Source organism: Vanessa atalanta, chromosome 6, assembly GCF_905147765.1.
Source record: "Vanessa atalanta chromosome 6, ilVanAtal1.2, whole genome shotgun sequence".
NCBI classification, from domain to species: domain Eukaryota; kingdom Metazoa; phylum Arthropoda; class Insecta; order Lepidoptera; family Nymphalidae; genus Vanessa; species Vanessa atalanta.
The window spans coordinates 3447002-3465534 of record NC_061876.1 but is presented as its reverse complement, the minus strand read 5'-3'; the positions used below and the strand labels follow the sequence as shown (position 1 = coordinate 3465534).

At 32.9% G+C, this 18533-nt stretch overlaps 2 protein-coding genes and 1 non-coding gene across 3 annotated transcripts; all 3 read right to left on the bottom strand.

Moving 5' to 3' along the window:
• Positions 1–248: 248 nt before the first annotated feature.
• Trnay-gua lies at positions 249–334 on the bottom strand. Its single transcript is given in 2 exon segments — positions 249–284; positions 298–334. It is a non-coding gene; the product is annotated as a tRNA-Tyr (tRNA).
• A 2294-nt stretch (positions 335–2628) lies between these two features.
• On the bottom strand, positions 2629–11151 carry LOC125064737. The gene is made up of 2 exons (XM_047671930.1): positions 10988–11151; positions 2629–3427 (listed from the first exon to the last, which is right to left on the bottom strand). The coding sequence occupies exon 2, from the start codon at positions 3271–3273 to the stop codon at positions 2710–2712; it is 564 nt and encodes a 187-aa protein (XP_047527886.1). The 5' UTR covers positions 3274–3427; positions 10988–11151; the 3' UTR covers positions 2629–2709.
• Positions 11152–12477: 1326 nt separating this feature from the next.
• LOC125064831 lies at positions 12478–13373 on the bottom strand. The gene is made up of 2 exons (XM_047672083.1): positions 12915–13373; positions 12478–12688 (listed from the first exon to the last, which is right to left on the bottom strand). The coding sequence occupies exons 1-2, from the start codon at positions 13301–13303 to the stop codon at positions 12628–12630; spliced, it is 450 nt and encodes a 149-aa protein (XP_047528039.1). The 5' UTR covers positions 13304–13373; the 3' UTR covers positions 12478–12627.
• Between the last annotated feature and the right edge of the window lie 5160 nt (positions 13374–18533).

The following is an 18533-nucleotide window of genomic DNA, read 5'->3' as shown; positions in this document are numbered from 1 at the left end:
CTAAAATTATTTTGCCACAGGTTGTTCCAGTGTTGCCCATCTTGAAATATTTCTATAACTCAAATTGCGAAGGATAAATGAAGAACAAATAAACTAGACCATTATGTTATTTCACATTTATTTAACAAACATAATTAATATCCATTTGGATAACTTGTTTGTATTACTCGTTTGTTATGTTTTAAGATAAACATTTGACGTTTCAAAATATTTGAGAGAAAGAAAAAAAAAAATTATCAAGAAAAAAATCCTTCGAGCCGGATTTGAACCAGCGACCTATGGATTACAATCGCACGGCTACAGTCCACCGCTCTACCAACTGAGCTATCGAAGGCACATATACAAAATTATCAAATAAACGTGCATTTTGGACATTTCGCATAAGAATACAGCCCCGTCAACAAGCGCCCCCCCCCCCGCGAGGAGTGCTCACACGATCTCCAAAACATATTTGCCTCTCAACAAAAAATATTACAATGGTCCAAGATTTGACCATCATCGCCGGGGTTTTATGCACCGCCTACAAACTGAATTAAGACGAGCCTTTTTAAATATACTAGAATATACAATCTACTATAAATAACCGGCAAGTAAAATCTAATTTAATTTTTAGTTTAATTTATAGAACTCATACTAGTGCAGCAAAAGACAATTATAGACATATTTAAGTAATAGTCCAGATAATCGAATATCAAGATTCGAGAATTGCTTCATCACGGATTCTATATTAGATCCGGGTTGATTTGTCAATGTCGGGTTGTTAATCCAAACTGATTATGAATGACAGTTTGATCTTGTTAAATGCTTAAAAATAACAAATTAAGATATTGTTTAGATAAAGAGGTATAGCCTATTCCAAAGGAAGTAGGAAAAAAGATAAACAAACCTTAGATTTACGTATTTCATGCGATTTACTAATAACTCAGGTATATTGTGTTCTAAGTACTAAGAGTTTATGATTCATATATCTCTTTTTATAATACAACACTACTACACTAAATTTTACGTCCAAAATTTTGATAACAGGGTAGTCGACGTTCATAACGCCATTTATTTCGCGAATCCATTTTGAATATCGTAGATTAATCAAGCTCTCGACCAATAATTTGGCATCAATTTGCTGTCAAATATTGTTTATTTGGCTTTTCTCCTATTATGGTTTGAATAGAGGAAAGTTAAATACACACACCTAAAAGTGGAGACTAGGGGGTGGCGTCGGGAAGGGACATGTCGGCATAAGGGTGCGTCATGCCGTTTGACGTCACGGCATACGAATTGGCCTTACTTAAAGTTATATCACATCAATAACAAATATCAGGATTTTTTTTAGACTACTTACTTGTGTATAATGAAAAAAAATTTAAGATAACATATGTTTATGTACAGATATTTCCGTATTTAATGTTAAGATTACATTTTAAACTTTTATCTTTATTCATCGTAAGACAAAAATTTGATATTCCTGTGTTATTTCAGTCAATATCAAATTGAATAAGTTTAATCAAAAGTAAAAGTAAATAACTTAAAACGATAGAGTTATTATAATAACTAATATGGCTTTACTTTTTTATATAAAATAAAATTTATTATATTATATAAAATAGGCTGTACTTTTGTTATATACCTATCCACTCTACCTATATATCTCGCCTCTTTGATCTTTTCTAACTTCTTTAAATAATATTTTCCACTACAATGCAATTTTATTAATTATTACGTTGTTTTTTCTGTATGATTTTATATCTATGTTATGAATATATGACATAATCTTATTCAAATAAGAGAAATTTCCATGGGCTGGGCTCTACGTAGTTGTTAATACTGCACTATGAATAATCTGACACTGAATACATCTTAAAACATTTTCTTGATAAAGAAATACTTTATAAAAAATACTTTTATAAATGTGAAAGTAAATCTGTCTGTCTGTTACCTTATCGCGACTTAAGCCACTGAACTGATAGTTACATAATTTTACATAGCCATACATTAGTTATGCTTAGGACTTGGATTAGGACAAGAGGATATAACTTTACTTTTCTTTTATCTATTAAACGCAACGGGATCAACAATATGTAAGTCTTTCAGGGAAATTTTGTATCCAACTTTGGCGACGCGCAGGATCGTTGCTACGTTTAATAATATCGCTGAATATTCATAATTTTAGTTAAAAATACAATGTATTGATCTTTATTAATAGTGGCAGTCTAATTATAACAAATGAACAAACGAACGTGATGATAAGCTAATAATAGATTCAACTGCGTCAGTGATTTATATTGAACATTGTGTTTTAGATAAGTTTTTTAAGGCATAACTGTATTATACCTATCGAATATATACTTAATTACATAAATTGCAAAGTAAAATTTTTACTCCAATTTAATTATAATTCCTTACTTGTAGTTATAATAGAGTAATAATCTGTTCATATAAATTAAAAAACGAAAATTGTTAATTATTTTTACTGTGCAAATGGCGCACGCGAGGCATAATGATTATAAGTTTAATAATAAAACAGATATAATTTTAATTCTGATAATGACTATATCCCTTATAATATTCTAATAATAATACGTGATAAATAAGAGATTACCTTTTTTTAAATTACTTTACTCTATTATTATAAAAATAATTTACAATTAATCACAAATATAAGGCGTAACAAATAATTTAACTTATAATATAAATAAATTAGACGGAACGATGTTATGCTGTAGAAGAAACTACTTCAGGCGTCTTTTCTGGAGCAGAATCGCGGAAACGGCATGTGAGCGTCACTGGATCTCTTTCACGTTCCGGACCACACTGTTCTGTCGCTCCTATGAGCTTCATTTCGTCTTCTTGGTGTTGTGGTTCCGTTTCTAAACGCCGCCGACCCGCGATAACTACCTCTTCATCACGCCCGCTACCACTGTCGCCTTCCACCGATCTCTCACCTTCGGAACCGATTTCTACTCGATACGGCGTGCTAGGTTCCACGAAGGCTTCCATAACATGGTTATCAGACCTGTCCTGCGCTTGTATGTTGTCATTTCCTGTCTTTGAGTTTCTTAGGAAATAGCCAAGAACGTTACCGAAAGGTAATTTCTTTGGTAAGCCAATGAGTAAGACGACATTTTGTACATCCGTTTGAACGTTAAAATTGCCGTCCTGTCGTTGGTCGTAACTTGGCGCGGCGGCCGCGGCGGCAAACAGGCATGCGAGCAATAACAGCATCGTACATGCGCGTGCGTCTAATTCACCTAGTGGTCGGCGACTGGACGCTGTCATTTCTCGCGTTCCTTTAACTGAGCACCCGCGAACCAGTCGCGAGATGAATCGAGTACATTGTAACGGTTAAAACGGCACGAACGCTTTTAGTTTTACATATAGCACGTGTGACACTTACAGCTTGCAATCTGCCAGTGGGCCAGTGGATACAAATCTAGATTGTGCTAAAAATATAATATAATTCATATAAGAAAAAACTAAGCTCTCTTTACTTATTTTCGCAACAAAATGAATGATATATAAAAGTATAACACGAGTAAGAATAATAATACATATTTATTTACATTAAGTAAGAAAATAAATAAGGTACCTTTTTAAACAGACAAATAAAACATTACTTTTTTATATGATTACAATGCTTTCTTAATATAATCGTGTCGTCTTGTGTTATGGATTCGTTGTAAGTGTGTCACCTCTGACAGTGACCGCAGGTCATCGATATGATAACCGAGTTTCCTATAAACTGCGCACGCGCACATTTCTCACTATCAAAATTATTGAACAAGTAATATAGATGGACAAATTATTCTCGGAGCAGTTACCTATAAGCCTGTAATCCTACAGTTCCGAGTACCGTTACTCTAAGATCCATAATAACGTTTACGTTACAGTCAAGAGTCGATACTAACTGTGCATCGATAACGATGAGCTAAAGTAGATTTTTTAATAGTTCGTAGTACTTATTGTAAATTACTACAATACAATACAATACAAGTAAAGCTGGAATTTAGTTGCTATTAGTGTGGTTTTGTTTTCGTTTAAGAGAATTAGTTTGACTCATCATATCGAAGGCATTCTTCCTGTTTTATTTTATTGCTGAAGTATTGCTGACTAACAAACTGACCCTTTGGTTTTTTTTTTTGTATTTCCTGCTTTAACTCTCAATGGATTGTATTTTATGTATCTACACATGTATGGAATAAACTATTTTATTTTTATATTTATTAAACTAGATTAAATATTATAAGTTATTTATAAGTATTTTGGTCGACAAATAAAGGCTTTTATTTTATTATATTATTATATTTTTTACTTTTTCAATGCTCTCGTTTTATCGAGGTTTTATTTTCCGTTTTTGCGGGATTTTGTCCAAACAAAAACGGTTAGGACTACCTAATCATTAGATAAGAATTTCCGAACAATTCTACATGTATTGAGTATAACTGCTTTCTGTAATAAAATAAAAGTGAGTTTGTGAATACCAAGCGCCTGTAAGCTGGAGAAAAGTGATTGAGGAATGACTCCAGTTGATGAAATGATAATGGGTATAGTTTTTACGATTTTTACTTTCCATTGAGATTTAATTTCGATAGACAAATCAGTATACTTGGCAATTTTTTCGGTGAAAGTTGAAACTATGTTATGAGTATTAGGCACAGCGATATCTATAAGGTATACTGTCTCATTTTTCTTATCATGTAACATAATGTCCGGTCTATTAAAGTGCACAGTCTTATCAGTTATTACAGTCCTATCCCAATACAACTTAAAATCACGTGATTCGAGGATGATGTCTGGTTTGTATTTATAATAAGCAGTTTTGTCATTGACGAGTTTGTATTTGAATGCTAGGTATTGGTGAACAATGGCAGCTATTTGATCGTGTCTATGTTTATAATCTGTCTGTGTTATTGAACTACATGCTCCTGTGATATGTTGTATAGTTTCTGAGCTATTGCGGCAGTGTCGGCAAAGGTCCGATTGTAGTGTGTGGTCTTTGATGATGTGTTTTCTATAGTTTCTGGTATGTATGATTTGATCCTGGATTGCCATCATGAAACCCTCTGTTTCAGGGAAGAGATCACCGCGTTTGAGCCACATGTTAGACGCTATCTTGTCTACAACTGGGTCCATCAAATCGCGGCGATGTCTCCCATGAAGTGATTTCTGTAGCCAGGTGTTAATTTTTTCTTCTGTGGAGACAACTACTTCATTTTTCTGTTTGGTATGGTCTTTAAGGTTGAGAGGAGTGAGTTTTATGTCTGCATGAACTATAGCATAATGGAGTGGGGTCTTAGTGGCTTGGTGATGAAAGAATGCACGTATAGAGGTAATTTGGGAGTTATGGAGATTTTTGATATCGATAAGGCCTCTACCACCTTCTTTTGGCGGTAGCGTTAGCCGTTCAATGCAAGATCGTGGATGGTGTTTTCTATATTTTGTTAGTGTTGTATTTATAAGACGTTGGAACTTAATTAAATTACTTTTAGACCAGTGTATTATGCCAAATGAATATGTTAATGTTGGAATGACATAGGTATTTATTGCTTTTATAGTGTTTCGGGCATTTAGATGTGTTTTCAGTATTTTATGCAGTCGTGTTTTAAATTGTTTTTCTAATATTTTCTTAGTTTGTTTCTCGTGGATCTGTTTAGTTTGGTTAAAGCCTAAATATTTATAACCAGATATTTCATCTACGGGTTCTATTATTTCACCAGTTCGAAGGCAATATGAGTTTTGTTCAATTTTGCCTTTGTTAATTGATTGTATACTACATTTATCTATGCCAAATTCCATATGAATATTTATTGAGAAGTTTTCTGTGAGATCAGCAAGATTATTAATTTCACTGAAACTATTTCCATATAATTTGATGTCGTCCATGTAAAGAAGGTGTGAAAGAGTGTAACTTTTATTATTGCATGTAAGTCTATAACCCAAGTTGGAATTGTTAAGAAGTGTAGATAGTGGGTTTAGAGCTAAGCAGAACCACAGGGGGCTCAGCGCATCGCCCTGAAATATTCCACGTCGGATTTCTATTGTTTCTGTTTCTAAACTATGGTTGCCATTAAACATTTTGAGAGTAGTTCTCCAATGAAGCATTGTATTTTTTAGAAAATCTATAATAAACGGGTGAATTTTATAATGTTCAAGTATGTATATGAGCCAGCTATGAGGTACTGAATCAAATGCTTTCTTATAATCAATATACATAGTGTAAATATTTCTTTTTTTGGTGATTGCTTGCTTAGAAACAACTGCATCAATAGTCAGCTGCTCCTTGCAGCCTAAACTACCCTTCCTACATCCTTTTTGCTGTTCCGTTAAGATATTTTGTGAGATCACATGACTGTAAATTAATTGACTAAGACAAGAGGTAATGATCTTATATATAGTTTGGAGACAAGTTATGGGTCTATATTTAGCAGGATTTTTTAAATCAGTTCGGTCTTTCGATATCATATATGTTGACCCTAATGTGATGTAGTTAGGCATCATTTCCGGTTTTTTTATAAAAGCATTTATATGACAAAGTAGCAACGGATGTAAATATGTAAATTTTTTATACCAGTAGTTGTGTATTTTATCAGATCCAGTAGCTTTCCAATTATGTGTTTTGTTTATAACTTGTTCCAGAATATCAATATTAATTTCATCAAATTTCATTTCAGGTAAATCTACTAATATTTCCCTATCTCGTTTAATCCAATCGGTTTCATGATGTGTTTTAGGATTAGACCATATGTTAGACCAAAATTGATGTAATTTTGTTGCTTCTGGCATATCTGTTGAAGTTACGTTATTACTATCTTGTATATTTGCATTAAGGTTTCTATAAAATAATTTCTCATTGTTATTAAATAAGCCATTTTGTTGTTTTCTAAGAGCAGTTTCTTTATACCTACGTAACCGATTAGAGAGAGCGGTTAGTTTTTGTTTCAGAGTATCGAGAAAATGAGTCAGTTCTGTATTAGCATTTTCATGACGTGAATGAATTTTGTAAGCTTTTTTAATATTATCAACTTCGAGTTTTATTTTCTTACTCGTATTGCCGTTAATGTATTCTGTTAGTCTTCCAATTTTTACTCTAAGGGCCGCAACTTTATCGTCTAATCTTTTTTGCCATTTAGGTATAAGCCTTGTCTTGTGTATAGGTTGGTGATCACTTATTTTGCATCCATTATATATAGAAGCTGTAACGCCGCCACAATATATAGCGTTTTGAATTTCACTAAAATCGGATTCTGGTGATATGTGGGCAGGAAGAACGGATAGGTTTATATATTGTACTATGCTAGCAAATTTTTTGGAGGTCTTTTGTTTAGGAATACTGGGTCTATCGGTGGGATCCAAGTTTTTATATTTATTTAAAAGTAACAAGAACGTCTCTTTAATTTGATTTTGTATGTCACTGGACAGGTTAGGTAAATGTTGTAAGTTGTTATTGTGTTCAGTACCTTGTACAGTGTTATGGCTAGTATCAGGTTGTAGAGTATTTTCAGAAATAATCGGTAGACTTACAGGAGTTAGAGTAAGTAAATTGTCCGGAGCTGCTGTTGTTGCTGTCTGGGTGCTATCTAAAGGAAAATGTTGTACTTGTGATATTTGCAAGTTTGTGTTACGTTCAGTAAGATTTGTGTTATTATTGCTATGACTCGCTAATTCTATTGCGATTTCATCTTTTAATTCTTGAAGTCTATCGGTGTTTATAAGTTTATTATTTATAATTATTCTACGTTGATCCGCTACGCGTTGTTCAGATACGTGAGAAAGGTTAGGGTATTCTAAAATAAAGCATTGATGTAATGGTCGTCTGTACGCAGTTTTGTTTGTTTCAACTTTAGTAATTCTGTAATAGCTTCTCATAATAAATTCATTTAAATCGTTATCCCAGCGCATTCTTTGGCTACCGCTTACATTATTTTTGATCTGGCCAGGATTCTTTTTTAAGTAGTCACCCGCCTCTTCACGTATCATTTGAATTTGTTCAGTAGTTAATAAGTTATTTCGAACTATAGCCCGGCGCTGGCCTCCTACATGTTGCCTGCTGGCCTGCATATCCGGAAATTTTTCTGTGAATCTAGAATGAAGTTCGGGAAGGTACGATCTTGTATTAGTTTCCATAGATGTTAGAATGAAATATGTGCGTAGGATAAAGATATTCATAGCTTCGTTCCATTTCCTACGTGCACGTTTGCTAGCTTTGGCGGGTGCAGGCGTTTCGGCGCTTGCCTCCTGCACAACGTCCGTAGCTAATAACGACGTTATCGATCCAGTGGTATCGGAGTCCGAGAGACTAGCATTGGTCGTCTGATAGTTAAAGATTCCCACCCGGAGATTCATCTTGCCCCTGGCGCCACGAGTTAACTGCCTACTATCATCAGCATCCCCCATGGAGCTACCGGGAACTAGGGGCTTATTTAAAGGATTATTATTCATAATTTTGTTCATTTGGACGAAGAGAACTCATCATATTAGTCCAAATTTGATGAGCGCACAGTAAGCTTCCTAACTGAGCCCGTGGACGCCGCCGTTGGTATACTTTATACTCTTCCGCCGCCGTCCTGTAACCGACATCCTGTGCTAATGCCAGTTGTACTATCTAAACCTTAGTAAGATGTTCACGCCTAAAAGCTTTAGATAGCTCCCCTGATGGATATACCGCCATCGATCGGTCGCCATTACCTCGTTGGTTTGTAGCAGGGTGCACCACGAGCAGGTGAGGTTGGCTTGGAGTCTATCCCCCCTTATTAGACTCCCTTACACCCCATATTATTATTATTATTATAAAAAATAAATTCATAGTAAAATCAAAAGTGATCGTTAATATAGCAGGAACACCGAATTAATAATACACTTTATACATGCATATCAGTAAATATTAAAGCTATAAATAAAGTAGGTCTTAATAACATTTATAAATTTCTTGCTGATTTTATCTCCTAACCTAGAATTCGACTTTTTAATTCGATTGATATGAAACTTTTACATTTGACAGGTTATAGTGTATATCCAACAACCAGCATTGGAGCAGCGTGGTGGAATATGCTCCAAACCTTCTCCTCAAAGGGAGAGGGGGCCTTAGCCCAGCAGTGGGAAATTTACAGGCTGCTAATGATGTATGTAGTGTATATCTAACATTGCTAGTATACATCTCCTCTTTTGACTTACTACGCATGTAAAACTGATTTCAAAATATGGTTATTTTTTTAATTATAATAGATGGGCGATTTCTTAAATAGATCACCTGATGTTAGTTGGTCACCACCGTCCAGAGACATTGGTGCTCTAAGAAATACCGATTAGATATTGCTAATCCTGTAAATTTCCTGGGGAACTAAAATTGTCCTTTGTGTCTGTCTACAGTTACCCTGGCTCACTCACGTTCAAATCGGAATACGATAATACAAAGTATTGCTGTTTAGTGGAAAAAGTGAAAATTGGGTAGTAGGTACCTACCTAGAAGGGTTTAAACAAAGCCCTAACACCAAATTTTTAATTGGACAAAAATATTAAGGTTTTACCATTATATATTTCTGTTGACAATTTATAAGATAACAAATATTACCTTTATTTTGTTTTTTTTTTTTAATCATTCTATATAACCAATAAAAATACTGATAAACTTTTATATTAATATTTAAAATGAGAATGGAGTTTGCTTATTTGTTTGTTTGTTACGCATTTATATATGAACTATACTTAACCTGGCGGTCATTAAATTTTTCATTCGTTTAGATAAGGACCTTACTCGCTACTAGCTAATCAACCAATATTCAGAGAGCCAAATTTCAGAGACTGGGTTGGAAAATAATATACCCCGAGCAGAACCGGCGAAAGATACTCAGCGAAATATTAAACATTGTCTTTGTATTCCCTTTCGTTTTATATTTTGATAATATCTGATATATTATTTAGCTATTGTTCAGGCAACAAGTAAATAAGAATTTTTCGCGCTGAGCGGGTTAAAATATGTAAGACTTAATCGTAGTTCTCGTCGCATTAGTTAATAAATTACATCAATAAAATCAGTTGCCAATATGTTTTATCGAAAATAAATAAAAATATATATTATACTTTATTTAAATTATATTAGAAAGGTCTTAAAATATTACTAAAATTTAAATAAGTACGATATAGAAGTCAAACACAAATTTCTATAATACAAAGGTCAATGACCTCTTTCTATATTATATTATCTGAATCCTAATAGTCAGTGAAAGCTAAGTTTTTAATGAACTTTCGCATCTAAGTATTATCTTCATCAATCCTGTGAGACGGCAGTAGGTCATTTCGTAAACAGAAAATAAGTACAAAAAACTCATTCGCTTAATATTTTAAAAGATATATCGTGCACACTGCACAGATGTATAAAAAAATACTGAACTACGCGTTCTTTTTATCAATTATTTTTCTTAATAATATTTATCGCCTCTGTAAGTCTTGTATTTATTATTTATTTTTATCTTATATACTTAAATCCAATATGAAGTTCGATTCGAGAATCGAGTTTTCATAATCTAGTGTCACTGGAACACTTGCATCTCAGACTAGTGACTTCCATCTGACCATCTTCAACTTAAAATACGTTTTAGTACGACCAAAAAATTCAAATCATTTGTAAAATATGCTGAGATTTTTCTGTAGTGTAACGGTCGTCGTCGTCGTAAATAGTATGTTCATATATGTATAACTTGTGCTTACAGATATAATGTTGTAATTATTACGTATCACTATTGATATCAGGAATATATACTTAGATGGTACTAAACTTTTTAACTGCATTATTCATTGTGCTAATTCTCAAGAATAATAAAATAATTATACAGATTATAAAAGGATGTATTTCTTATTTTATTTAATATCTTTTGATCGTAATAAATTACACATTTATACCTATTTGCACAGTTTACTTAATGGTCAAAAATTATCGGGTAATTTGTAATACACACAACATGTTACACAAATATTATTTTGTCATAAATTATCTCACCTGTTAACCATTATAAGTTTTATCTTAAAATAATCGGTCAAATAAGATTTCAAATTTCCAAATACACATAAGTCATCGCTGCGTTTTTTTAAAATCATACTGTTTATTGTTTATTAGTAAAATCTAAATCAAACTATGAAATAACAACTTGAACGACAATTTTAAGAGGGATTTTTTAAAAATTTACATACGTACCAAAGGTTTAAAATATGAACTTTACCGAGGAAAATCGTCAAAAGTAAGTAGCTACATTTTTGATTATTTATAATTTTATTTACGTATAACTTACCAGAAATAAAATTGATATAAATAAGTTTTAACGGATAACTAAATGTAAAAGGTATGCCAATCTCTTGAAAATAATTTCAATCAAGAAAGAAAAAAAACTAGTGAATAAATACAACTATCTAATAATAACTAGTGAATAAATAATATAAGTTTTAATTATTTATGCTGTATTGTGAAAATTATACACCTTAATGGTAATAAGGTGTTACTACTATACTATACTATACATAATTAGTCAAATATAGATCTCGGATAATGATAGAAAATACTCTTTCGAGTTTTTCTTAAAAATATAAATAGACTTTACCAGTACGAAGAGATTAAGCGTGATTTAATTAAAGCTTGAACATATTTTTTTTTTAAATTATATTATTAAAAAACTTTATCGTACTTTGCTAATGTAGGTACATTAAGAGCCGTGATAGCCACGTTTTTATGAGCTTAACATGTTACCTCTGTTTATTGTCGTTCCTATTCGACTGTCAAAAGGTTTCAAAACTTTCACCACAAAAACAAAAGCCTTAGGCAGCCAATGGGACATAAAAAATTTACATAAAATATTTAAATGCAAATAAATGCTAAGAACTAAAAGCTAACATGACTTGTAATTTCTATATTAATCAGATAAGTAGATTTTGAACTGAATCTTTATTGCTTTTCGAATCAAATCAAATCAAATCAATTTTATTCAAGTAAACTTCACAACGAAGCGTTTTTGAATTCGGATTTTATGTATAAAGGATGAAATCTTATTGTAAAACTATCGCAATCTGTCCGTCATCGAAATCGAAATATTCAAAGAATACGTGTAATTATTGTTACTAAATCATTTAAAAATAAAAAAATAAAAAAGAGGCAATAATACGAGGCAAGTCCAGTCCAACATACATTTGGCATGTTTCTGGACTCTTATTTTTTAATTGAACCACACAGTTCCAAATGGTAAAACAATAAAATTAACAATATATCCAATGAAAGGTTCCTAAGGCTAATAAAACTCAATCAGATATTAATCTTGGTTTATTGTTATAAAGTTTAGTGATAGCTATATTTTTGATATCATTAATAACAGTTAAGTATCAAAAATACTTTTTTTTAAATAGCTTATAAGGTTTATAAAATAAGGCAATATTTTTTTTCTACAACTAAATAACTTTTAGCTTTCTTCGAAAATTATATAAGAAATACAAACAACGATTTAGGGATTTTTCAATAAAAAATTATCATTTATTTTCAACAAAACAATTCACATACAATCTTACAACTTAGATTTAAATTATTATACATAATAAATGCACTTTGCAGATCACACGTAGCCTTAATATTATTTCTGATTTTTATACATGTTCACTTTATTGATGGCGCGTTCTTCGGAGCAACGGTATTATAGCATTAGCAAGACGGTGTTTCAGTCTGAAAAAAAAATATATTTGTCAAAATAATACAGATTAGATAATACTGTTGATTTTTATATATAGGCGTTACGTGAAGAGAATTCATCTTATAATTTAAACAATTCATCAATGACAATAATTATTTTTATTTAAAAAAAAATCGATAAGGGTATTTAACCCTGCGAATTGTATTTATTAATCTTAATTAATAAGTTATTATTTGTTATATTTTATAAATGAATTACCTTTGAGCTTTCTCCTGTTTCCTGACTGATGCATCTTTTTTTTGGGCGGGCAAGTCTGAATTGAGACTGACGTCACTGAGGGGCTTTTCGGCATCGGGCTTAAGACTTTCTTGGGGCTTCGTAGATGGACTTTCACTACTCGGTTTAAGTAACACATCAATACTTGTCATATCAAAATAGTCACTCAGGTCTGAGGCTGCTTCAAGAAGTGACTCCGCTGGTGCCACTGCTATAACAACACCGTCGATGTTCAAGCGATAGTTTTCTGTTCCATTCTGCCGTTGATCGTAATGCGCATGAGTGCAATCAGCGGCAGGTGCGGCGGTGGTGACGGATAGTACCACCAGCAACACTGCCACCTCGCATACCACCCGTTTGTAGTTGACCATCTCGCTAGTCGTCTGTAAAGGCACTGAGACACGGCTTCGCTAGCGGAGCTTACTTTGTATCCACTCTCCGCTGCATCTTTTATTTATTTGCCGAGATAGCGGTACAGGCGCGGTCGATCTTACCACACCACCCAGTTAACTTAAACTGGAATTAATGAAACGCTATGTAGGCCGTTATATACATACTGCATATGATTGTATAGGATACCATATATTTAGAAACGAACGATTTTCTAACAACTAATTTATATATAATTAGAAATTATTAAACATTATTTACGAATGTGTAATTATCAACATGCGTTAAGATGCAGAGCTTGCTTACATTAAAGAAAGCCGGTGAATGTTAGATTATACTCGTAAATAAATTAAGGTAGCGAATAATATTAGGGTAAGGTGGTACACAGTGGTTATAGCAGGAACAGTGGCGCACCAGCTATCTACGTCAAACTAACAGAGATATAGACACGTCTCTTTCACTCGTCGGTAGCTCTTGCAGCGCGAACGTGTTCAATCGAGTTGAGCGGCCTCTGCGATACGAATTGTTTAAGTGACGAACTATTTTCTGTTATTGCCGAAAAAAAAAACTATTTGAAGGTAAGATATAAACTGTACTAACTATTTTTTCTTAGATATGTTTCTTTTTTCTATAAAGTATTCATATATTAGGCATATTCAAGAATGTTTTTGCATGAAAATGACTCTGAATTTGTAGGTTATAGTAGTGTGAGTGTGATGTTCAATTTAAAATGGCGACCACGTTAACAGTGGATCATTCCACTATGGTTCACAGTGAATCATGAGCCACTGTGTACTATGTATATTATTTAAGTTTGTGTTACTTGTTTTTATGATATAATCTTTTAGTTACAGAATGCCGCGGCCCGAAAAGCCTCGGTCTATTGGAGACCACACCCAAGCAGACATGTTGGAAGCTTTGCGACATATACAGAGTGGTATGACCATAAGAAAGGCATCAACAACGTATAAAATTCCATTTACTACTTTGAGAAGGTACTATTTAAAGGCGAAGAATGTAGAAAATTTGGAGTCAATGCGTCTGGTGCCAAATTATGAAGTCAACAAGATCTTCAATCAAGAGCAAGAAAAAGAACTCAAAGAATATTATATATATTGTTCCTTAATATTTTATGGTTTGACTGAGAAAGGTTCACGAAGAGTCGCATACCAAATGGCGAAAACAAATAATATAAAGATGCCTCAAAACTGGATAGAAAATGGAATGGCTGGGAAGGAATGGTTGCGGAGCTATAGGCGTAGACACAAAGATGTCAGTCTTCGAAAACCAGAACCATGTAGTCTTGCCCGAGCGTCTGCTTTTAACAAAGCTAACGTCGAAACATTTTACAACAACCTGGAAAAACTGTACGAAAGAAACCCAACATTTGCAGATGGACCACGAATTTATAATCTTGATGAGACTTCTACCATGACAGTCCAAAAACCTCAGCGTATCATTGCCCTCAAAGGCCGTCGAAATGTAAGTAAAGTCACTAGTGGGGAACGAGGGACATTAGTGACAACTTGCTGCATAGTAAGTGCTAGTGGCACAGCATTGCCTCCAGTAATGGTGTTTCCTCGCAAAAATTTTAAGAATTACATGATCAAAAACACTCCTGCTGGTACTTTGGGTCTAGCAGCACCAAGCGGGTGGATGAATTCGGAAATATTCCCTGAAGTTATCCAACACTTCATCAAACACACAAATTCTACACCGGAAAATCCGAGCATTTTGATTATGGATAATCAAGAATCTCATTTGTCCATTAAAGCCTTAAATTTAGCTAAAGCTGCAGGCGTCAATATATTAACATTGCCCCCGCACACTTCAGCGAAGTTGCAGCCTTTGGACGTGGGTATATTTGGTCCTTTTAAGACATACTACAATGCAGCCATAGATTCCTGGCTATTACGAAACCCAGGCAAACCCGTTTCTATTTATGAAGTTGGGGAGCTTGTTGGAGTTGCGTTTTTAAAGGCAATGACACCCACCAACATAACAAATGCATTCAGAAAATGCGGAATTTTTCCATTTGATCGGAACGTATTTGTTGAAGAAGATTTTATGCCTAGCCTTGTGACAGATCGGCCATGTCCAGCTCAAGAAGAGAGATCAGATTTGCTTGGTACTTCTCGACAAACAGACTTGGGCCGAACTCGTATCCGATCCATTGATTCTGATATTACTGTTTGTGAAGAAGATGTTGTGCAATCTTTAGAGCCTTTAAGAGATAATTCACCATCAATATTTGAGGATTCAGGTTTACATATTTATAACTCACCATCAAAACGAATACCGAGCTCAACAGCATCAGATACTTGCGACATCGTCTCTCCGACCCTAACACAGCAAGTTTCATCAAATCACAAAAACTGTGACAACCCCTACAAATCACAAGTATTGACTGAATCCACGACACATAACATTGGCACTCCATCTCATCCGATCAAAAAGAAAACCTTTTTATCTCCATTTGAATTTATGAGTCCAATAAAAGCGCCACCAAGAAAAAATAATAGGAAAACAAGAAAACCAGGCCGAAGTTTAATAGCTACAGATACACCCGAAAAAACTGAAATAGAAATGGCTAAGGCTTTATCACTGAAAAGAAACAATCCGAAAAGAAAAAAAGTGACAAAAAGAGTATTGCAAAGTGATTCAGAGGAGGAAGAACTACAAACGAATGTTTTATACCAAGAATCTGATGATGATATGGATTGGTTGGATGACGATATGGAAAACGAAATTACTAATTGTGTCTTAACTGAAGAAATAATTGACAAGCCTTTGCCTCGTGTTCCAGTAGAAGGGGAATATATTTTGGTTTTATTCACTACCAAGAAAAAAAGAGTGTATTATGTTGGTAAGGTTTTAGAAGAGAGAAATGACAATTTGGAATATTATATTAGTTTTCTGAGGAAAAAAAGTTACAACAAATATCACTTGCCAGCTGTACCGGATCTTGCAAGTGTGAAAGAGCATGACATTAAGTTCATATTGCCCAAACCCACTATAACGGGCAGTACTACACGCCAGCAATCATATCATAGTTTTTCTGTTGATCTGTCTTTCTTAAATATGTGTTAGAATTTCTTTTTTTTTGTTTAGTTTGATTATTTTAGACTCTATTCTGCGTGTTTTTCGATCTCATTATTAAGTATTTAATAGCTGTAATTTAACTGATGTTGTTGATTTTAATAACTTTATTTTTTTGTTGCTTCTACTTAAATTGAAGATAATTTGAATACCAAAGAAGACTGTTTTTTTTCTTACGATGCTGTTGTTGTGTTCGATTTTATTGATGTTATTTTTAGCAGAAGATGCTATATTTTGTTTGCTTTTTTCAAGATTGCATAAAACTGATTTGTGAAGTATATCGTTTGTTTATTTTTTGAGGTCTACACCTAATTATTCACTGTGTACTACATGATCCATAGTGTACTTTAGGTTGAGCCACTGTAAAAACCTCACGGTACACAGTGGATCAATATCCATTTTTCAAAAAATCTCTTGTTCGTAAATTATTATTAGACTATTTAAAAAAAATATCATGCACTCTTAAACTATGATAAACTCGCTGCAATTTGGTATCAAAAACAATATTACAACGAAAGGTGAACCAGAAATAAAAGAATCAGAAAAAAAAGTTAACCACTGTGTACCACCTTACCTATATTATGATACTTAATATTTTTTAAAGGTTTTATATGCGTAACTATAGATAATAAACAAAAAAGGACTTGTGACCAAATACATTTTTATTTTTTATTCAATGTACTTACATACAAATATAATCTACCTACAAAATATTTAGATATTAGATACTAGACATTTTTAACGTTGTGAATTATATTTCTCAATGCTGAAAGCAATGCAATTTGCAATTAAAAATTTTCTTAAATAAAATTATTAAGAAAATTTCATTAATCTAACATGACAACAAATAGTTGGCACGGATAATATTGACTCGAGCAACCTGTTGCGATGCGCTTGCCCTGATCGTCTCTTAACTGTACTGTACAAACGGTAAATGGTAAAACATTTGTTTTGGATTATTTGTCACGTCTATTCAGAGATCAATTTCGTTAAATGTTTCGTATATTGATTTTATTTCTTATTTTTTCGTTGGTTTCGTGAGTCTCATCATACTGTACCGCAAAAGCTCGTGACTACAGTTTGAAATTAATATATATAATTAAGAATGTGATTATAATACGATATTATATAAAAAAACTCTTTTAACTTAGTTCAATTAATACTACAATAAAATATAAGTATGTAAGCTATTCTTTCTAAATTTTGTTCGATGTCAATCTCTCGGTAATTAAGATTTCAATCAAAATACTAAAGGGAAATAAAATACTATAAGGTTAAATATTTCTATATTACACGGGACAAATGCGTTATTTCTTTAATAAACGAATTTGTCCATAAGTGTGTTAGAATTAAAAAAGAAAAGATACAAATCATAGGAAATATTTGACATGTTACTTACAGGCGCGTATAATTAATAATACTTACTATAAGGATAACTAATAATAATATAAGGATAACTTCATAATAAATACTGCGTTAGAGTAGAACACAAGACATTGTGAGATTGTACGATTCAATCAATTGAACAGAGTAAAATTGAATAGTTATTAATACAATTTTAATATTATTTAAGAATAAAAATAAATAAGAAGAGAATGTTATACTTTAATATTTCCATAGCAGGTTTTATTTCGGTCAAATAAACTTAGTCTTTTAATAGCTTGAGAACGTCCACTTACAGGTATTTTAATGTAGGTTCGTAAACGGGACCGCGTGACCCACATCTCTGCACAAGCTGCCCGGCTTTAAGCCTTTTGAAAGCTTGCTATTTACTTCGAAAGGTCATCGTCTAATAATAATCGAATATAGCTTTGATTATAAATGTGCAAATGCCTCCTCTAAAAATATAAAATTCTAAATATTCTAAAACAAGTATATAAACGAGGTGCAAAAATGGCTTAAATGCATCTTGAAATCGGTCAAAATCATCATCTTTATCTGAAACTTAATGAAATTATATTTTTAGTATTAAAAAATTTCCGCGTAGATTAAAGTAAAGCACAACGTACAACACTATGGTAAACACGTCGGTATGTGGCGTAATTATGTATTCGTCACTTTATTTAAAGAGCCCTAGTGTAGAACTTAGAAGCGAGAGCGCCAAAATCTAAC